General features: G+C 46.8%; 1 protein-coding gene across 1 annotated transcript in view; it reads right to left on the bottom strand.

Annotated features, from left to right (window-relative positions):
* Positions 1–95: 95 nt before the first annotated feature.
* The window catches only part of DIAPH1 (diaphanous related formin 1), an 88,097-nt gene continuing 68,529 nt past the window's right edge, over positions 96–19,663 (bottom strand). Inside the window, exons 19-27 of the mRNA XM_079772013.1 lie at positions 13,612–13,706; positions 13,210–13,311; positions 12,748–12,987; positions 12,470–12,599; positions 11,663–11,789; positions 10,887–11,049; positions 10,619–10,754; positions 8,644–8,730; positions 96–2,047 (exon numbers count right to left, since the gene is read on the bottom strand). Of these exons, the coding sequence (XP_079628139.1) occupies positions 1,890–2,047; positions 8,644–8,730; positions 10,619–10,754; positions 10,887–11,049; positions 11,663–11,789; positions 12,470–12,599; positions 12,748–12,987; positions 13,210–13,311; positions 13,612–13,706 (1,238 nt within the window). The 3' untranslated portion in view covers positions 96–1,889. The remainder of the gene's footprint in view (positions 2,048–8,643; positions 8,731–10,618; positions 10,755–10,886; positions 11,050–11,662; positions 11,790–12,469; positions 12,600–12,747; positions 12,988–13,209; positions 13,312–13,611; positions 13,707–19,663) is intronic.

A 19,663-nucleotide genomic window follows, 5' to 3' on the forward strand; every position in this document is an offset into this window, starting at 1 on the left:
CAGGTCAACCAGGGATTTGACGCAGGACAAGACGGAGGGGCCTGGATGAGAGTGAAAAGAACTAGCTCAGAAATTCACACGGAGGCTGTACACAGTACTGTTTCAATGCTTTATTAACAGTTGGAAACAAACCCAACAAACTGGAGGTGATGACATCCCAGAAGCCCAAGAGGCAAGGGAAATAGGTCTGCATTTTGTCCCTTTTTTAAATATTTATTTTTTATTAAATGCATCTTAGCAAAAGTAGATTAAAAAAGAAAGGGTCAAAGCCCCAGATGTCAGCAGGGAGAGGAAGGAGACCTAGGGAGCGGCAGGGCCCTCGTACCAGTCTTCCCGGAATAGCTCAAAAGAACTGCTGTTGGCCCTTCACACAGGCTCCAGCAACCAGAACCTTCCTCCTGGCCTCAAGGCCTCAGTGCAAGTGCCCCTAGTCTCCCCTTAGCTCCCCCTGCACTAACAACCGTATCTGGGCCAAGCCTTAACAGTGCTATTCTCTCCCTACCCAGGTGGGACGATGAAAGCAGCACAGGGTGGCACAAGTGTCACCTTGAGCCAGTCTGAGCATCCTGTGGCTGGGGCCACTGAACAGTTTGGCCTGCCCACTGTTCAGAAGAGAGCAGGAGTACAAAGTGTGGGAGCACTCCTGTGCCCACTTCCCCAGAGTGTCCAGTTAGCATCTGCACATTTGGCTTGATAAATATATTAAATTTATAAAAACTCTGGTCTTAGAGCTCCCACTACTCTTAGGCCTGGCTCAGCTCAACCAGAGAAGAGCTTCCTCCTCCACCAGAACCGGGTACTGGGAGAGAGAATCCACACTGGCATCAAGGGCCCAGAGCTTGAGAGCTGAGGTGGAGGTCCAGGGGCCTGGTTGAGGCCTGTGGGGAGAAATCCCAAGGACTCTGGAACCTGCCATCAAAGCTTCTAACATTATGGAGGAGAAAGGGGGAAGGAAGTTCTTTTTCTTTAAAAAAAAAATCTCATACAAAAATAGATCCATTTGCAAAACAATTTCTCAGCCAGGAGGCTCCACCTCCCATTTCCTTGGAGACAGAGGGTGAGGTGTTGGGATGGTCACAATACTCCAGATGAGATGCACCGAAGCTCTGGGGAGGGCAGGAGGGACCATGGCTCAGGAGCCTGGGGGTGGTGCAGAGGGTCCAGACAGGCAAGGCCACAAAGCCTGGCAGCAGGCTGGGGCAGGTCCCACAATGTCTCTATGCCCGGCCTGCCCACAGGCTCTGGCCTGAGCCCCAGTGGGACAGATAAAGGTGGTCCAGGTCCTTTTTGTTTTGGGAGGCCTTTCTCAGGAAGGTGGAGTAAGGGTGGGATTTCTCACCACTTCCTTAGAAGCAGCTCCCAATGCCACACCACTAGTAATAAATAACAGCCAGGAGAAGGAAGAGCAGAGCAGAGGGGACTGCAATGAAAGGTGGGATATAGCCCAAAGGTTCACAAGCCCCATGCTGTTCTCAGGGCCAGAGAAACCACAAAAGAAAAGCACAAACCCAGCAAGATTGACCTATGGGAAGCCCACTGGAAAGCCAGGGGCTGAGAAAGCAGGTGGGACTCTGTCTGAGACAGGCCTCAGAGTAACAGAGAGGAGACACTTGGGGTTAAGGCAGCGAACACAGAGCCTGCTTTGGTAATGCAACAGCCAGGGCTGGCTGGGTTGGGCTCAGGCCTCCCCCTACCGCCCTCTCCTGCTGGCCCCCAGGCAGCTGAAGCTGTGTGTGACAGACAGAGAGCAGCAGGCCAGAGAGAAGGACAGGGTCGGGGCGATGGGAGTGGCCACCCCACAGGGATATCTCCATGACCCTTTAGGCACAGGCTGCAGGCAGGACAGTCTGGGGCTCCACTGAGGAGGAGCCTCGGCCACAGGACCCAGATTAGCTGGCACGGCCAACCAATTCCTTGGTTTCCTCAAGGATTGTGGGGACCCCATCACTGATCTTGGGCACCTTGGCAGCAACGGCAGTCATGGCATCATCCTTGGTCAGCTCCGAGGCCAGCAGAGATGTGACTGCACACCCGGCTTTCCTGTTGGCTGCAAGAGAAGACATGACAGAGTTTGTGCACAGAAGGCCCCTCTGAACTCTGGGGTAGACATTTAGCCAGACGCCATGCAAAAGTGGCTGCCTGTCCGGTTCACAGAGGCCCTTATTTTGAAGGAGGGGCAGAGATCTAAGAAGTGTGGAATATGCCCTTGGGCGGGTGCAGAGAATGTAAGAGAGTGTGGAACAGGCAGGAGAGCAAGCTGTGCTCTTGCTTTCCTTTGTGAAAATAGTACAAAGGTTTGAATACAGCTAGACAGACAGAACAGGGTTCAAGTGTTGGCTGTTTAACTGAGAGAGATAAGTACTCAAAATCGATTTTCTCATCGTAATGTTGTTGGAATGAAATAGCCTCAAGCTTAGTAAACAGTATTATTCTTGTTTTGTTGGCAGTTCCCAGGAAGTTCCTAGGCCAAAACCACTTTGAGTCAGCCCTGGGAGGGCTGTCCCAAGCAGAGGGGGCCTTCAGCAGTCGGCCAGGGGGACTCCTGCAAAGAGGAGCAGCAGTCACGAGCTGACATCACATGCATGTCACACTCGCAGGTGTCCCCTGCACTTCCTCCCTCTCTCCCCACATGCCCCCACCCTAGCTCTCTCCCACCTCAAGGGTAGCAGCTGTAATATGAATGCCAAGGGCCCTGCATGGTGTGTGTGTGTTGGGGTGGGTAATGAGGTAAGGAAAGGTAAGTCGGGGAAGGCAGAGCTAGGGGCAAGGATGGCCGGGAGGGGTCCCTACAAAGAAATCTCGGCCCCATGGGCTAAGGCACTGTGAAGCTCCAGTTGTCATCCTAAACAGGAAGAGAAGAACCAATCAATCCGCGAGTTTCTGTTCTAACCAGAAACTGTTGGAAGCCGTCCCCAGACTCTCATATTCATTAATGGAATCCAGATTTACGGCCCCAGTACCCTCAACAAGAGGCAGTTCCTTGGGACCACGCCCATCTCTGCTGTCTGCCTCTTCCCAGGCCCGGGGGCAGCGTGGACACCACATGTACACAAAGAGCTGCCTGCCTGGGGTGACAGAAGCAAAGACGTTATAATTCCATTTCTACAAAATGTCTGAAATGGGCAAATTCATAGCAGTAGAAAGTACATTAGCTGTTGCCAGGGGCTGGGGGTGGGGAGAATGAGGAGTCACTGCTAATGGGTATGGAGTTTCCTTTTGGGGTGATGAAAATGTTTTGGAATTAGATAGTGGTGATGGTTGCACAACCTTGGGAGCATACTAAAAAACACTGAATTGTATACTTTAAAAGGGTGTATTTTAGGCATGTGGTTTATATCTCAATTAAAAAAAAAAAAGAAAAGAGCTTGCTGGGTCATGGGAAAGCTGAGTGGAGAAAGCAGTGCCTGCATTTTAAGGGGGCAGGACAGATGAAGCCTGGCTCTCCTAAATGCAGACTTCATTCCTAACTGCATTCCTAAATGCAGGCAGCTGCGTCCAGCCTGCGGGAAGGGGTCCAGAGGAGCAGTGAACAAAACACCCAGAACAGCTCTGCCTTCTTTAGACCAGCAGGAAGCTTTAGGGAACGCAGAAGCCTAACAGGGTTAGAGGGCCCATGTCATCACCAGGCCTGTTAGTGTCTCTGCAGAAACGCGACCACTATGTTCACACAGCAAAGGCTACCTCCAGGTCAGCAGGGAGCACACAGCATGCCCACAGTTACCAATTTATAGGTCTCTTCCTCCTCCTCCTCCTCCTCCTCCTCCCAGGGGCACAAGGGGTTGTCTATCAAGAGGAGAAAGAAGAGTGAAGGCCCTGACAGGCGCGAGGCCCATCTGGTTACAGGTGGACGGTGTGTGACCTAGACTCTGGGCCTTTCCCACGAACCACTCCTTGGATTATGAACATAAAATACTGCCTCAGTGGCTGACAGGGGAGGGAAAGACATGTACTGGAGTGTGACTAGCATAGTCTCTATGTTTATGTTTCTCCTGTCTTCCTTCTGTCTCTCGAGCAAATTCTTCCTCAGATCCACTTAGTTTCCACTCTTCTCTGAAATACTCGCCTCTCATCCCTACTTCCCGTGTCTGGTAAAGCAGTAATATCCCTTTACTGCTCCTTTGAATTTTACTCTCCAGCAGTTAAGAAAATCTGCAAGTGTGTGTGTGTGTGCATGTCACACTCACACGTGTCCCCCACACAGTGTGTGTGTAGATGTTGGAGTTCAAGTGGCATATGTCTCAAGCCTCTTCTCTCTTTGATTTCTTCCTCTAAACTACCTCTAAACTAAGAAGATACTAAAATCAAGCAGTGTTTCCAGATTTTTCTAGATTACAAAAGTTTCTGGTTATTGACTTAATAAAAATTAGGAGTGGATGGTAGGTGGGAGAAGACCAAAACCTCCCATTTAAGCCTAGAGCAGAGATACTCTAGGGATGGACACATGTGGCCTAAGGTTAGCATAAGAAATGAGAGCTCTTGCCCGGCTGGTGTGACTCAGTGGTTGAGCGTGGACCCATGAACCAGGAGGTCACAGTTTGATTCCCGGTCAGGGCACATGTCCAGGTTGCGGGCTTGGTCCCAGTAGGGGATGTGCAGGATCCTGGCAGCCGATGTATGGTTCTTTTCTTTCTCTCTTGATGTTTCTCTCTCTCTCTCTCTCCCCCTTCCTCTCTCTGAAATTAATGAAAACGTATTTTAAAAAAGGAAAAAAAGAAATGAGAACTCTTGTAGGAACGAGGAACAGAATCGAGGAATCCTGGCTCCCACTGTGCCTTCAGGGCCACAGTCAAGCTGAATAGCTTTTATAATCCAGAAAAACTGACCTCTCCCTGCCCTTCCCTAATTCAGGTACTTGTGTTAAGAATACTGAAAAGTAGCCGCAGAAGCAGATGAGCATTTTGACTCATGGGATCAGGGAGGATTATTAAGTCATAAGAGAACAGTCCCACAGAGTATGGGGAAAAGGGAACAATCTTGAGACATCAGTCAAAGCTGAGGCCAGATTCCCAGAAGTCAGGTGGGCTAGGATAAAAACACCAGCAAAATCAACCATATAACACTGGTACAGATGAATCAGAAGGTTAATGGTTTGGAGAGACATTTATAAAACACAGGCTAGGAACTACTACTAAAGAGGAAGTGCTCTTGTTAATAAGCTTCCTTAGGGAAGAGGAAACTAGGACAGATGGGGCGATCATTACCACCCTAAAGAACTCATTATTGTCTCAAGTCTCCTAATTATAATTCCTGTCCTAATTGTACCGAAGTGGAGGGAGAACCGGAGTGGTATAGGAATACCCTTAACTTTCTCCAGACAGGGGGTCATCAGAAAACTCCCTGAAGCAATTTCACCATGTGCAGGGCTCTCCTTGCTGGAAAGTATGACAGAATATTTCTGTCTACACAGAAGGGGTGCTGTCATCTGTTGTCCAATCATGTAGGCTCAGTGGAAGTAGCCCTGGACTTGGCTTCGCAAAAGTTGCTACAGTTCTGGCTCCATCATTAGCCAGCCCTGTAGACCTGGGCAAGGTCTTATCTGGGTCTTAATTCTTTTACCGATGAAGAGGTTAGGTGCTAATCTCTAGAGGGCTTTAGCGCCTTCCCAACTCTAAGGTTCTATTAGTGTGGGTGGAGTCTTCAGGGAAGCAGGGAAGTGGCAGAGGAAAGGAAAGGGAGATGAATTTCTTTCTTCCCTTGACTTTTATCCCATGAGCAGATGGCCTGTATAAGAGGCTACCATTCAGACATGGAGATAAAGTTGAGTCATTAAACCACAAGCAGACTCAATCATCAGCCTGAAAGAGTAGCAGCAATACAATCACATGGATTCTTCCCCTTGACACTCAAACCATTGTTTTCCCACACCCTGCAGAGCCCAGCAGTTTACATGTCACTTTTAATGAGCCAGCCCTGATAGTAACTCTCCTCTTCTAACTCCTCAATGCGTCTTTGTATACTGGTCCCTCCCTCAGGTCTCCAGAGGCCAAATATTTTTTGGTCACATTCCTTTAAATTCTAGGGAGAAGGCTAGTGTCTTTGAATGGGGACAGCTGCCTCTCTGAGAACGAGGAGGCTGTGAGGCAGATCTGCTTGATAGTGCTGTTTTTTGGCTCCAAGCAATTGGCCAGGAGGAATAGTCAGACACCACCAAGCACCAGTTAAGTCCAGCAGCCACCAGGGAAACCACAGCCATCAGAGCCTTTATAGTTTGAGAATCCTATTGTCACTGTATTAAAAGATAATAAGCTGGAAAGGACCCCAGAGGCCATTTCAGTCAATTCTCATTTTATACATGAAAAAACTGAGTCCCAGAAACTTGTGTAAGGTAACCAGACTTGTCTAAGGTAATCAGACTTGACCTGGGGCCTTCGATCCTTGTTCTATGCTCTTTGCACTCTACTTTGATGCCTAGCCCTCTATTTACATTTAATGTAAGGCCTCATCACTTTATATGATGTGAATGCACCCAGGTCTAAACAGCTTACCAGAGTAACTAGAAATGTCTCCCCTGAGAGATACTCCCTGATATGTTCAGGTGTGTTCAGTGAAGCCAGAGCCCAGAAAGATAAGGCTATAGGATGGAGCCAATTTAAGAAGTACGTAGTTCTCATTTTCAACTGCTTTTTGCATCACTATCTCCTATTATAAGTCTCCTCCTAGTCCTTCTTACACTGAGAAACAGTGCTTTGACTAATTCAGATCCTCTGCTGAAAACCCCTGCTTCCTGTGCCTGGGAGTCCTGGTTTTCCCACTTGGGAAGAGTGCCGCATGGGCCTCCCCAGCAGAGGGAAGCTGTCTGGCTGCCTGTGTACAGGAAGCATCTGGGATTCTAGCAGTTCCACAGGAAGAGGCTTAAAAGGGAATTCCCCACCAAAAGTCTGATACAGGCTGTCGCTTAGCTGAGAGGATACAGGAAAAACAGTGAGATGCAATGTGTTTTTGTTTGGCTAGAAATGCTTAATGGAAGGCCACATCACCTTATATGGTGGGTGGGAAACCATGTCGCAGAAGCTCAAAGACTAAACACAAAAGCAATACTACCAGCTTCATTCTCTACCAAACACTGATCTATAGACTAAACGCTCTGTCCTACCCTATCCCCCTCTCCTCCCCTCTAGAGAGCCTGTACCCAGAGGATGCCAGAACATGGGCAAGAGGCATAACTAGAGTTCCTCCTGTTACGTCACAGAACGGAATTTCCCTCTGGATATTCCCAGTATGGGTAGAAACAGGTCATCACAGATGAAACTCACAGTGACCTACAACACTTGGGCCAGGGCACTGAGTTTATATGAGTTAGCATTCTCTATACCCTGGATCCTCAGGTTCCTTTCCAGGCTCTGACAGGTACTATACGCCCTACAGATACCACTGTGTCAATAGCTAAGCACTGGCCAAAGCAAACTGCACAACTCCTCCTCTTTACAATAACCTTAAAGTAAAGGTCATATCAAACAGGCCTACAAATGTACCAGCCAGGGAATAAGAACACAGCTCCAACTCCCTTAGAAGTAGAAATCCTTAATGATGCCTTTTCTGTAATTTCCACCCTTCAACCTAGAAAAGAAGCCATCATTACTAGTCCCAAAGGTACTTCACTGACACAATGCTGCAGGTCAATACCACACGAGGGGTAGCCTTGGCTATATCTTCTGGACTAGTCTGCAGGCCACTGTACACTTCCTTCAAAGGAACTTATCCACTGATCCTTCCTCATACTAATGCCTAGATCAGTGGTGGGCAACCTTTTGAGCTTGGTGTGTTAAACTTCGCCAAAAAACTGAGCATAACTCGGGTAGTGTGTCACTTTGATGAAAAAACATTATTTCGCAAATGTTTCATCCTCAGGAGCAGCAAATGTTTCATCCTTGGCATACGGCCGCCTCAGCGGCCACGTGTCATCAGAAATGGCTACGCGTGTCAGTGCTGACACGCGTGTCATAGGTTCGCCATCACTGGCCTAGATCATTTGTCCTCCTACCTCAATTAATTCTTAGAATTCTTCTGGCTCAGCGTAATCCACTTAAATCTTCTAAAGGCGGGGAGAGGAGATTGCAGGGGAGGCAATGGGGAAGGGCAAGTGCAGTAGGGGCTGACTGCACCGAAGGAGAAGGCAGTTCTCAGACACAGCACACTGCTGCCCGTGAGATGCTCCTTTATATCTGGGGAAAACGATGTCCAACCTTCTCTATACGATTTTATACTTTTTATTAGTCTCTATCTCTTCTGCTTGTGAAGTTGAGAGTAAGGACTCCTCGCTTATTTTTTCTTTGTTTCCTACATATAACATAGTTTTGTATTTGGGTCAATTTTGTTCATACACTAAATGCCCACCTAAATCTCTGTGTCCTGCACCATGGTTAGCTTGCTCCAAGTAACGGCTTCACGGATGGGAGAAATGCAAGAATAGTCAAATGTAAGTGATCTGCGGTCAGTACCTCAAGCGCTAGTTCTCCAAGTCAGTACTTTCTAACATGGGAGGAAGAGGACTACACAATCCACTCCAGATGCAGAGACTATGGTGGGGAAGTTTCTAAACCCTCAGGGCATGGTTACCCGCCGCTCTTCAGCCCAAGACAAGCAGGACCAGGAGGAGAGAGGCCCACCCCTTTCACCAGGGGAAGGCTCCATTTGCTCACTTACCCTGACGGGGTCCTCTCTTCCGTCGGAATGCTGCACCTGACTGCAGGGCTTCCAGGAGACTGTCCATCACACCTGTTTCATCACCTTCTGTTATGAACAAAGATGGAGATGTAAGCTCTTCAGCCCAAGCAACATGCATGTGCTGAGCCCCACACAAAATGCTTGGCGTCTGCTTGGCTTCCCCTCGCCCACAATAGCTGGGGGCTCAGCGCAGACAGAGGGCTCAACCTCAAGCCTCAGCCCATGCTTGCTTGTGTTTGTCTGAAATGGTTCAAACAAGAGGTTTCATTGCCTACTAACCACTGCAAACCGTGGGATATTTTCCTGCAGTACCCTTTCCTTCCCATCCCAATCAGGACAAGCACAGGGAATTGCAGAACTGCCCAACTCCAAGACCAGGATACAGACCGAGACTGGGATTATGAAATTAGCAAGGAACTATATAATTCTCTTTATTCCAAAGTGTTTCACTCCAATTTACAGAAACCTTTCATGCAGCACCTGGTTCCAGTTTCAGAGCAGGGCGGAGAAAAGATGAGAGAGAACTAATCAAGAGTACATTTCACTGAAGCACTGCCCCCAGTGGCTGCATGGTCCCAAAGCCAGCTAGGCATCTAAGAAAAACATCCTGACTGGAATACAAAGAGTTAATGTAGAATCCTCTTTCCAGCCTGGCTCTGTTTCCATGGTAACAGCTCAGGATGGTGAAATCTGAAACTGCGAAATCCCAAGGAGCCCCAGGCTGCCAGCTATAACGCTAGGCTCACTGCTCCAAGCGCCACCTGCTGACTGAACATCACCAATGCAGCTGACCTACATTCCAACCTCATTTGCTTGCCCTGGGCATCCCAGGGCCTGGACAAGGTCGGGTGTCACCGGATGACTGGGTACAGCCCTCATACCTGGTCAGCTGAGCTCTACAATTCCCTATTACGTCCTAGACAGTACCTGGGGGCAAACCCTAGGTGCCTGAGGAGAATGAGGGAAGGTGAGTATTTGCTGTGGGCTTAAATAGCATTACTAGAATAGTTTGTGGCTTACACACAACTGGGATAAGAGCAGAGAATTGCTTCCCAGGAAAGTATGAAGAAAAGATGAAATGTTCCTGCTGCTTCAGGTCCCTGATATTACCACAACAGGAAATGCCAAAGAAAGCCCCTGGAGCAAGAGGTATTAGAGCAGCCCTTGCCTCTTGTGCTCAGCAAACACTCTCATTCTTGCCAAACCCGGCAGCCCTGGAACTCCTTCACTCAGAGGGCTCGCAGCCTCTCAGGTTCAAGAAGGGTGGCATCAGCTCAGTGCCGTGCACAATTTCCGCTGGAGCAGCCAGAGGGGGGCAGGGAATCAGCAGCAGGAAAGAAGCGGAGACAGGAAACAGAGGGCCAGTAATTGAGGCCATATGTTTCAACAAAGCCATGCTTCTGGTAGTAAAACAGAGATTCTGTTGGAGAAAGAAGAGGGTGGCCAGGTCCCCTGCCCCCTTTCCAGAAGTTCAATCCGTTTACAATCTGAGAGGGTATATGATTGTGCTGAAGTACTTGGGACACAGTAGTTAATGAAATAGGCAGAAGGGAGGGAAAGCCACCATTAAAGGACAGAAGCAGAGCCAGGAAAACATTGTGGGGAAAAGAACAAAAGATTTAGCAGAGGGTATGAAAGTAGGCCAGAGGCACTTTGGACAGGCAGAAGGGAAGAGTACGAGTTACAGCAATCCTAAAATCACTGGGGAGATGAGACAATGCAGGCACCAGCTGAGGAGAGAAGAGGATTTGAGTCTGGAGAATTGGCCTGTGCATGCCACTGAGTCAGGGTGAAAGTTCAGCATCAGGGTCTTGGAGGGAGAAGGCTGCCAACTATCACTTGCCAGGAGGTGAGCTCAGACATGAGCTGTTCTCTCTGGCCTCCAGATTCTAGACAGAGAAGCCTTCCAAATGTTCCTATCTCAGCCCGTCAGGCCTTCTCCTCCACTTCTTACCTGCATTCATGTCTATGAGTTGCTCTCTCTTCTGCTGCTTCTCCAGCCGCTCCTTCTCTGCCTTCTCCTTGGCTAGTTTTGCTCGCCGCATCTTTTCCTCTGTCTCCCGCCGTTTCTGGTTCTCCTTGACGGCTTGCTGTGGAGGAAACAAATGAACACATGGGCATGCATGCACTCACCCATACGCACACCCACCAGCAACCAACAAAAACCCAATGGAAAGTGAAAAATGTTCCCAAGACTCAGTCAGCAGGTATCCCTTGCTCACCACAAACATATTCTTAAAGTTGTGGAGATCCATGAAGAATTCTTCCACAGACACCTTCTTGGGGTCAAAGAGGAAGTAGTCGCCCAGCTCCTTATAGAGGTTCTCCATGTTAGAGTGCATCATCCGCAGCTTGTTATACTGTTCCTGCGCATCCTTCACAAAGCTGTGCAGCCACGGAGTCAAGGACCAATGCCAAGAAGCAGACCCACTTCTCTGCCCAGAGGAAGATTCAAAGACGCACGTTGGCATGCACGAGGTTGTTCAATACAGCACTATTTATCTCGAGGCAAAAGCCAGAAGCAATCTATATATCCACAAAGGGGGTATGTTAAACCACCTATAGAATAGGAGGTGGCAGTTAAAAAGAGGCTGTTCTGCGTACAGTGCTGTGGAAACAGGGCTAAGACAGATTGTGGGCAAAAAGCAATACAATGCACACAATGCAATTTTTGCATCAAATAAATTCATGAGGTGCAAATCAAAAAGAAGTCGAGTGACAGTAGGATACTTCTGGGGAGTGGGGAGGGAACACCTATGTGTGTGTGTGTGTGGTGGAGATGGGCAGAGGGCAAGGGATCAAGGGGGATTTTTAGCTTATCTGCATGGCTTGCTTCCCCTGCCATAACAATGGAATGCTTTCAAAAACCATGTTTTTAATGAAAATAAAGTTTTTAAGAGGGAAAAATTGTATATCACCAGATATATACTATTGCTCCCCTTCTCCCCCCAAGTTCTATCCCTTCCTAGGGGGCAACTCCTTCCTTTCAAGAAAGGATATAGTCATTTTTTCAACAAACTTGTCTTTCTCATCTGTGGCAGCTGGGAAATTTTGAACATCACGTTCCACATCAGAAATTTGTTTCTTCATCTGATCTAGATTCTTTTGCAAGTTTTCAGCAGAAACTAAAGGAAACACAAAAACAGACAGGAAGAGCTTACTAACCCATGTCTTAAGACCTTCAGCTCCTGCCCTTCGGGGCACAGCTCCAGTCTATAAGAGAGCTGGTATTGAATTATTTTAGTTCTCTTATGTACTGTCTAGTTGTTCCTCACTTCTTTCCAGTGAAACTATAAGTTACTTGATGATTGAGTCTAAGCTTCATTTAATTAAAAAAAAAAATCTGTGACATCCCCTGGAGTCCTGCTTTCATTTATTTTAGAGAACAGCGTTTGCAGGAAGGAGACATATACAAAAAGAGAAATCTGTTCCCATTCTACTGAATGCTGTTTTTTGTTTATCTAATTTCAGGATGGTGAGGCCTAGTTTTTGTTAATCTAATCCAGTCTATGTTTTCTGAATGAGAATAACTGTTGTTCTAGACTAAAAACACCTGCCTTCCTTCCAGTTGTGGTTGGTGTTTCCCTAGGAAGGCTAAGAGTGCTTCCCACTTCTGTACACAAGGACCATCTCTTCTGCCTGATACTCCTTCCTTGTGACTTACACACCATGCCTATACTATCTCTCATTCCCACCTAAAACAGCCTGCACTGAAAATAATCTAAAATATAGACTCTTATTTCCCTCCCCATGCAGAGATTTGTGGGGCTTGGAAGTGCCTTCTAGCTTCATGCAACCTGCTCACCTCGGCTGGCTTTCTCCACATGGGCAAGCTCATCTGGAAACTTGAGGACATCAGGATAGTCATTCTCACATAACTCAGCCAAGAAATGCAACAATGTCATCTTCTGATCTGTGGACTTGGTGTCTCGAAGCTTGGGGAAGAGAAGAATTTGTTAGTCCTGACATTGTTAGCCCAAGAAATTTAGTCCAAGAGCACCTCAGGCCAACAGTAATTGTCACACTGGGCTCATAGAGGCTAGCAGCCTTCCCTTCTGTCATCTGCCTAACCCTCTGGCTCACCTTACAGAGGAAGCTGATGTTGAAGCCAAAAGCCCCGGCATTCCTGGAACCAGCATTCATAAAGTTGCCGACAAGCAGGGTAATCTCCAGGAGGTTAGAGAAGCTCTCGCTCTTCCGAACCTCCTCGCATGCGGCAGTCACAGAAACAATCTCTGGCTTGATGTTCTCCACCTGCTCATTGAACAGTAGCTTGAAGAGGATGGCATTGAGGCGAGGCCGCAGGCGGGGCACAGTGCCCATCTGGGGGGAAGACAGCAACTCCGTTAGAGCCAGCAAAGAGAAAAGTAAGGAAACACTACAGGCTTGAGTCACCTAGGGGAGGATGAGAGTTCCAGAGCAGGGAGGAGAGAGAGAAAGACAGATTCAAAACAGACAAGAGGCAAGGAGCAAGTGCCCCAGCTGCTCTCAGGAGGAGGGAGTAAGGGGGTCAGAGAAGAGCCTGTCGCCACAGGCCTCACTCACCACCACGCCAAACTGCTCCGACTCTGCCAGATCATCATATTCGTCCTTCAGTTCGGAAAGCATCTTCAACTGCTCTGGCTCTGGCATCTGCTTAATAAGGTTCTGAAAGGGAGAGGGACTGTCTCAGTGTGAGGGGGATGAGATGACAACATGAGCCTCCTGTCAGGCCCTCACTCTGTCCAAGGACCACTAAGAAGGAAACATGGGCCTGTGGGGTGGGGGGAGAGGCAGCTAGTGAGATGGCAGGACTTCTGAAAAGTAGACCAGAAACAACCTGACCACCAGAGACGGAAGCTTACACAAAGCATTCTTTAAGTCAACAATGCCAGAGGAGGATCCTCATCCTCTAAGCAGAGAGGAAACGAGGCTAGTGCACAGTGATGCAAAGAGCTTGCTCCTTACCTGGATCATAGACTCAGTCAGAACAGCCTCATTCACCTCCAGGATGACATTCTTAATCTCTTGATAGGGCATGCGGAAGGAACCCAGAAAGATAGCTGCCAGAAAATGAGATACAAAGACATGTTCTCATCTCTTCCTCCTTTCAGCCCATCCTACAAGCCTTTGCTGGACAATTTTCCTACCAGTGAGTGCTCTTTTGAAGTCACTATCAGAAACCTCCACCAGCTCCACTGCTTACGTAGTCAGAATCCAAGTTCCTGAGTCCATCCAGTGTTTAAGGTTCCCACCTCCCAACTTTCTCTCATTAATCCCTGCATTGATGTCACATACGAGCCGCATTGTTCCAAGCACCGCATTCTACAAACACTGTGACTCTTTGCTTTGCTCCCAGGAAGCCTTTGATCTCCTCTATATACATCAAAGACGTTCGCCCCACTCTATTTTAGTTCCACACTCTCATGACTCCATCCTCAAAGCGACTGTAGCCTAGAAATGCTCTGATTCTTAATTTAACTGCCATATCCCATTTCCTAACAAACACTTCCTATCCTTCTAGTTCTCTCACTCACTAATCTCTAAATGGAAGGGCCTGCCCCTTCTGTCTTCCTCCTTCCCTCCCTCTCTCTGCCATTCTCTCTCTGAAGAGAGCTGATCATTCCATTTTCTCTGAATGTATCAATTCCATTTATAGTCTATCACTTCAGTCTCTACTATTATTCTCATTTCTAATACCCCTATTTCTGTTCACTTGTTTCCTTCTCCTTCCAGTCCCTGGTTAATCTAGCCATCTGATTTCTCTATCCTTATACCTGGGCTGATGAACATGAATGTTAGTAAACACTGCAAGTCAGAATCCAGGAATTTGTGATGGCGTCAAGGATAGCTGAAGCCACAGTGCTGCCTAGTAATCCTTCTAGTGTCCCTAGTCCATGTTCTCCTGGCTGTCTTTGTAGCTCCACTAAAATGTTCTCATCCTCCCAACTGTCCCACCCCTTCCACATTAGTTCTAAGAAGACCTAGCTTCTCTTAACTGAAAAATTGAAGCCACTGGTGAAATTACTTGCTCAGCTTTCTCTTATGCCACTTGCAAACTAGCATTAGGGGCCCTCAGATGGAGCCAGACAAGAAAAGGCTTGGGTAAGGACTTTGGAATCATCTAGAAGAAAACTGTACCAACATTTCTGTAAGCTTATCAGCAACTTTTCCCATGTACTCATCCTTTCGGTATGTTTCACTAGAACAGGAGGTCCTAAGGATCTTTTCCATCAGCTTACATACATACTCAAGTTTCTCCTATCTTTAAAAAACAAACAAAATCAAAACCCTCCCTGACCCAATACCCCTAATTATCAACTTCTTTCTTTCCTTTCCTTTATAACATTGTAAAATTATGTCTATTATCTCCCACTTCCACAGCTCCCATTTATTGTCTTATCCCCACAAAGTCAATGAAAAGATGACAATCACTTAATGAATATCCACTCCATGTGAGAAACAGCACCTTAAACACAATCTACATACATGATCTCATTTAATCCCATTCCTAATATCCCTATACGTTTGTATTCTTAGCCCCATTTGACCAAAAAGGAAACTAATACTTCAAGAAGTTAAGCTACCCATCCAAAGTCCCACTGTGCTAGTAAGGGTTAGAGCCAGAATTTAAATACAATTAGATTCCAGAGCCTCTAATCTTAACTCTTATTCTATACTGAAATTATTCTTGTCTTGGCTACTGACTTTCCTAAGGCCAGATGCAAAAGATACTTGTCCAGTCCTGATTTTACTTGACTCTTGTCTTTAACTGACATGTGGACTACTCCCACTTATGACTATTTCATACAATTTTTCTTGCTGCTCCTTGCTAGCCGTTTTTCTTCGAGGCTTCCACCTTTTATTATTTGCCCCTTAAATATATATATTTTTCAAACTATAACATTTATTTATAAAATCACAGAGGTAGAAGTAATTCATAGAAGAAATGGGCTTAGGAAACAAGTTACAGAGGCAAAGGAAGGACTCTTGGAGCTTAGAAAGGTAAACGTGACATGCCTGGGGGGAGAGGGAGGAAGAAAAGGAGAGGGATGGTATGGGTGTGCTACCAGGAGGGAGAGCTTCCTGGGTCCTCTGTCCTAAGGGTTCTAAGGATGGAGATTTTAGGGGAAGTCCCAGGGGATGATCTCAATATAATATTCAGCAGCTTTCCAGGTGTGTCCTTTCAGGGTCAAGGTCTCCACTGATTGATTGGTTATCGCCAGGTAGGGGGTCATTATTCAATGTAGCTGGTCTTGAGATCAACCTTGGTGCTCCTTGTCTGGTTTTGCTGCTTTTCTGGGCCTAGAGCTGAAATACAACTGAGGCCTAGTTGTTATCTCTATGGTCAGGGGGTCCAAACCACATGACCAGTGATATGCTAGGGCAGGAAAGGTCACCCTGGGGGCCAGGTCCCACTCTACAATTGTCCTTGGCTAGGCATCTGAGGCTTTCTGCCCTGGTGACCTTCTGTACCTGGCCCATCGTTCTTGCTCTGTGCCCCTTAAGTAGTAATAGCCTTCAAAGCACATGGTTTCAATTGTAACTCATGCTATCTCCTAAATTCCTACTTGCAGCCAGAACTTCCTCCTGATTTCTATACCCAAATTCCTAATACACCCATCTTTTTGGAGGAGTTCCACAGGCACCTTAAATTTTACCCTAAAATTAAGTTAATCATTTCTACCCTCTACCATGCCACCTCTCATCATGCCTCCCACCTACCACCTTCTCCCAAGACAAAACTACTCCTGCTGGATTTTCCATTTCAGTAAATGGTATGTACCATCCTCTGTAGAGTGATGTAAATCTAAGAAAACATCTCCTTTATCCCCTCAGTCAATCATTGAGTTCCATTAATTCTATCTTCTTATCTTAGGCCCTGATCACTTCTGATCTAGTTTATTTATTTATTTACTAGAGGCCTGGTGCATGAATTTCATGCACTGGTGGGGTCCCTTGGCCTGGCCTGCGGGATCGGGCTGAAACTGGCTCTCCGACATCCCCTGAGGGGTCCCGGATTGTGAGAGGGCACAGGCCAGGCCAAGGGACCCAATCAGTGCACGATCGGGACTGGGGAAGGACGTAGGAGGTTGGCCAGCCGGCGAGGGACTGCGGGAGGGCTCCAGGGCATATCTGGTCTGTCTCGCTCAGTCCTGATTGGCTGGACCCCAGCAGCAAGCTAACCTACCGGTTATAGTGTCTACCCCCTGGTGGTCAGTGCACATCATAGCAAGCGGTTGAACAGCCTTAGCATATCATATTACGCTCTGATTGGTTGAATGGCGACCGGACACTTAGCATACTAGGCTTTTATTATATAGGACTAGAGGCCCAGTGCATGAAATTTGTGCACGGTGGTTGTCCCTCAGCCCAGCCTGCACCCTCTCCAATCTGGGACCCCTTGAGGGATGTCCGACTGCCCGTTTAAGCCCGATCCCACCGGTGGGATCGGGCTTAAACGGGCAGTCGGACATCCCTCTCACAATCCAGGACCGCTGGCTCCCAACTGCTTGCCTGCCTGCCTTCCTGATTGCCCCTAACCGCTTCTGCCTGCCAGCCTGATCACCTCCTATCCACTCCCCTGCCAGCCTGATTAATGTCTAACTGCTCCCCTGCCAGCCTGTTTGCCCCCAACTTCCCTCCTTTGCCAGCCTGATCGCCCCCAACTGCCCTCCCTTGCAGGCCTGGTCCCTCCCAACTGCCCTCCCCTGCTGGCTTGATCGCCCACAACTGCCCTCCCTTGCAGGCCTGTTTCCTCCCAACTACCCTCCCCTGCTGGCCATCTTGTGGTGGCTATCTTGTGTCCACATGGGGGCAGGATCTTTGACCACATGGGAGCAGCCATCTTGTGTGTTGGAGTGATGGTCAATCTGCATATTACTCTTTTATTAGATAGGCTTTTTAAAAATTGATTTCAGAGAGGAAGGGAGAGGGAGAGAGAGATAGAAATGTTAATGATGAGAGAATCATTGATCAGCTGCCTTCTATATGCCCCCTACTGGGGATTGAGCCTACAACACCAGCCGGGCACCTCTGACTTAGTTTAAAGCAATAAAATAACTCACCTCTCTGCCTACAAACTTCCCCTACCCTAGCACTGCAGCCTCAAAATCACTGGTGGAGTAGCCTTTCCAAAAATCACATAGAGTTGTATCACTCACTTTACTGATTAAAATCCCTTCAGTAACTTCCATAACTTTCAGGATGAAATATATACTTTTTAGCCTAAGCGTACCAGAATTTTGTTGTTGTTAGTCCTCACTGGAGGATATATTTTCCATTGATTTTTAGAGAGAGTGAGAAGGAGGGAGGGAGGTGGGGAGAAAGAGAGGAAAACTGATGTGAGGGAAACACATCAATTGGTTGCTGCCCGCATGAGCCCCTATTAGGCCAGGGATCAACCTGAAACCAGGTACATGCCCTTGACCAGGAATCAAACCCGAGGCCCTTTGGTGCGAGGGCTGATGCTTTAACCACTTAGCACACCAGCCAGGGCTAAGCCTACCAGACTCTTTTTGTAGTTCCTAAATTGCACAATGTTATCTCATGCCTCTGTGCTTCTGAAATACTGACCGCTCTGCCCGAACAAGCCAGCCTTCATGCTTCACTGTTAACAGTTTTTTCAACTCAGATTAAGCAGTACACCCTTTAGAATGATCTCTAGCATACTCCCCCCACTTGATTTAGATGACCCTTTTCCTAGTGCTCTCACAAGCACCCTAGTATCCCTTCATCACAGCACTTATCACTCTGTGCTATTAGCATTATTTACTTTTCTATCTCCACCCAAAGTGTGGCTCATGAATAGGAACTATGTCTCACTCAGTTTTGTATCCCCAGCACATAAGAGGCACTTAATAATTCTTGAATCACTAAATTATATCTCCTAGACCATCCTACCTTAAACTAATCTCAATCCTCTTCCTGAATTCTGTTTTCCATATCAATGTCACTCAATTGGAAATAATACTGCACTACTCCACCATCTTGTATCATTTTCTAAAATAACAATTACTCATATTTTGTTCCCAGAGATAAACCTTGGGAGGAGGAATTATGTCACATTACTTTAGTCTCCATAAAAGGACTTACCCACAGATTATTTAGTACAATTTGTTCACAATGATGTAAGATTATATAGCCAAGAATAATGTAAAGGTTTACTGCTCTCATTGTATCACTGACTTCATTTATGGGTATGTGTATTCATTATTTGTGTGACCTTTGCCAAGTCACAATAGCTCAACTTTAGTTTCTCATTTGGAAAATGGGGACGATAGCTATATCGCATGATTGTGAGTGCATTTTAGGACTATATGCCCTTTCATCTCTGGAACACATGCCTCATATATGCCTAATAGAGCCTGCAACATGGCAGATCTTCAACTATTTGTTGAGCAAATATTTAAATCTATGTTTTTTGGGAGATCAACAGTTGAACAAAAAATAAACATATATTCTGATAATCAAATAAGTACTACCTGTATCAACTTTGCAGAGGAGTTTCTGGCCTGAAATTCTGCCACCAATCAGAGTTATGGGTGTAAGTAGCAAGTTCAGAACAGAACTCTTTGGAGTTATTGACCTGACTCTGAGAAGTCCAGGATTTACATTATTTATCCTAAACCACAAAGTTATTTTAGATTTAACTGAAGTCAAGCCAACACCTGCATTTAAGAGGAAATACTTAAAAGAAAGTAAGAAAGAAGAAAATGTACAGTAGCTGGAACATTTGTGGTAGATTGTCTGTGGGTACAGTGGAAACAGTAAGGGCTTTGAAATAAAAAAATCCAAGGTTCAAATCTTCCTAGCTACGTGACTAGGCAAATTCCTAAAAATCTTAGCTTCTATTTCCTTGCCCTAAAACTATATATTAACAATTTTGCAAAGCTTTGAAGGGATTAAACAAGATCGAAAATTCACTATGCAATGCCTGGCACACAGCAGGAACTCAACAAATGGAAGTTTCATATCAAGGGACCTTAGATCCACCAGAATTAAGCTCTTAGAAGAAATC

This window comes from Cnephaeus nilssonii (genome assembly GCF_951640355.1).
Source record: "Cnephaeus nilssonii genome assembly, chromosome: 5".
Classification (NCBI taxonomy): Eukaryota; Metazoa; Chordata; class Mammalia; order Chiroptera; family Vespertilionidae; genus Cnephaeus; species Cnephaeus nilssonii.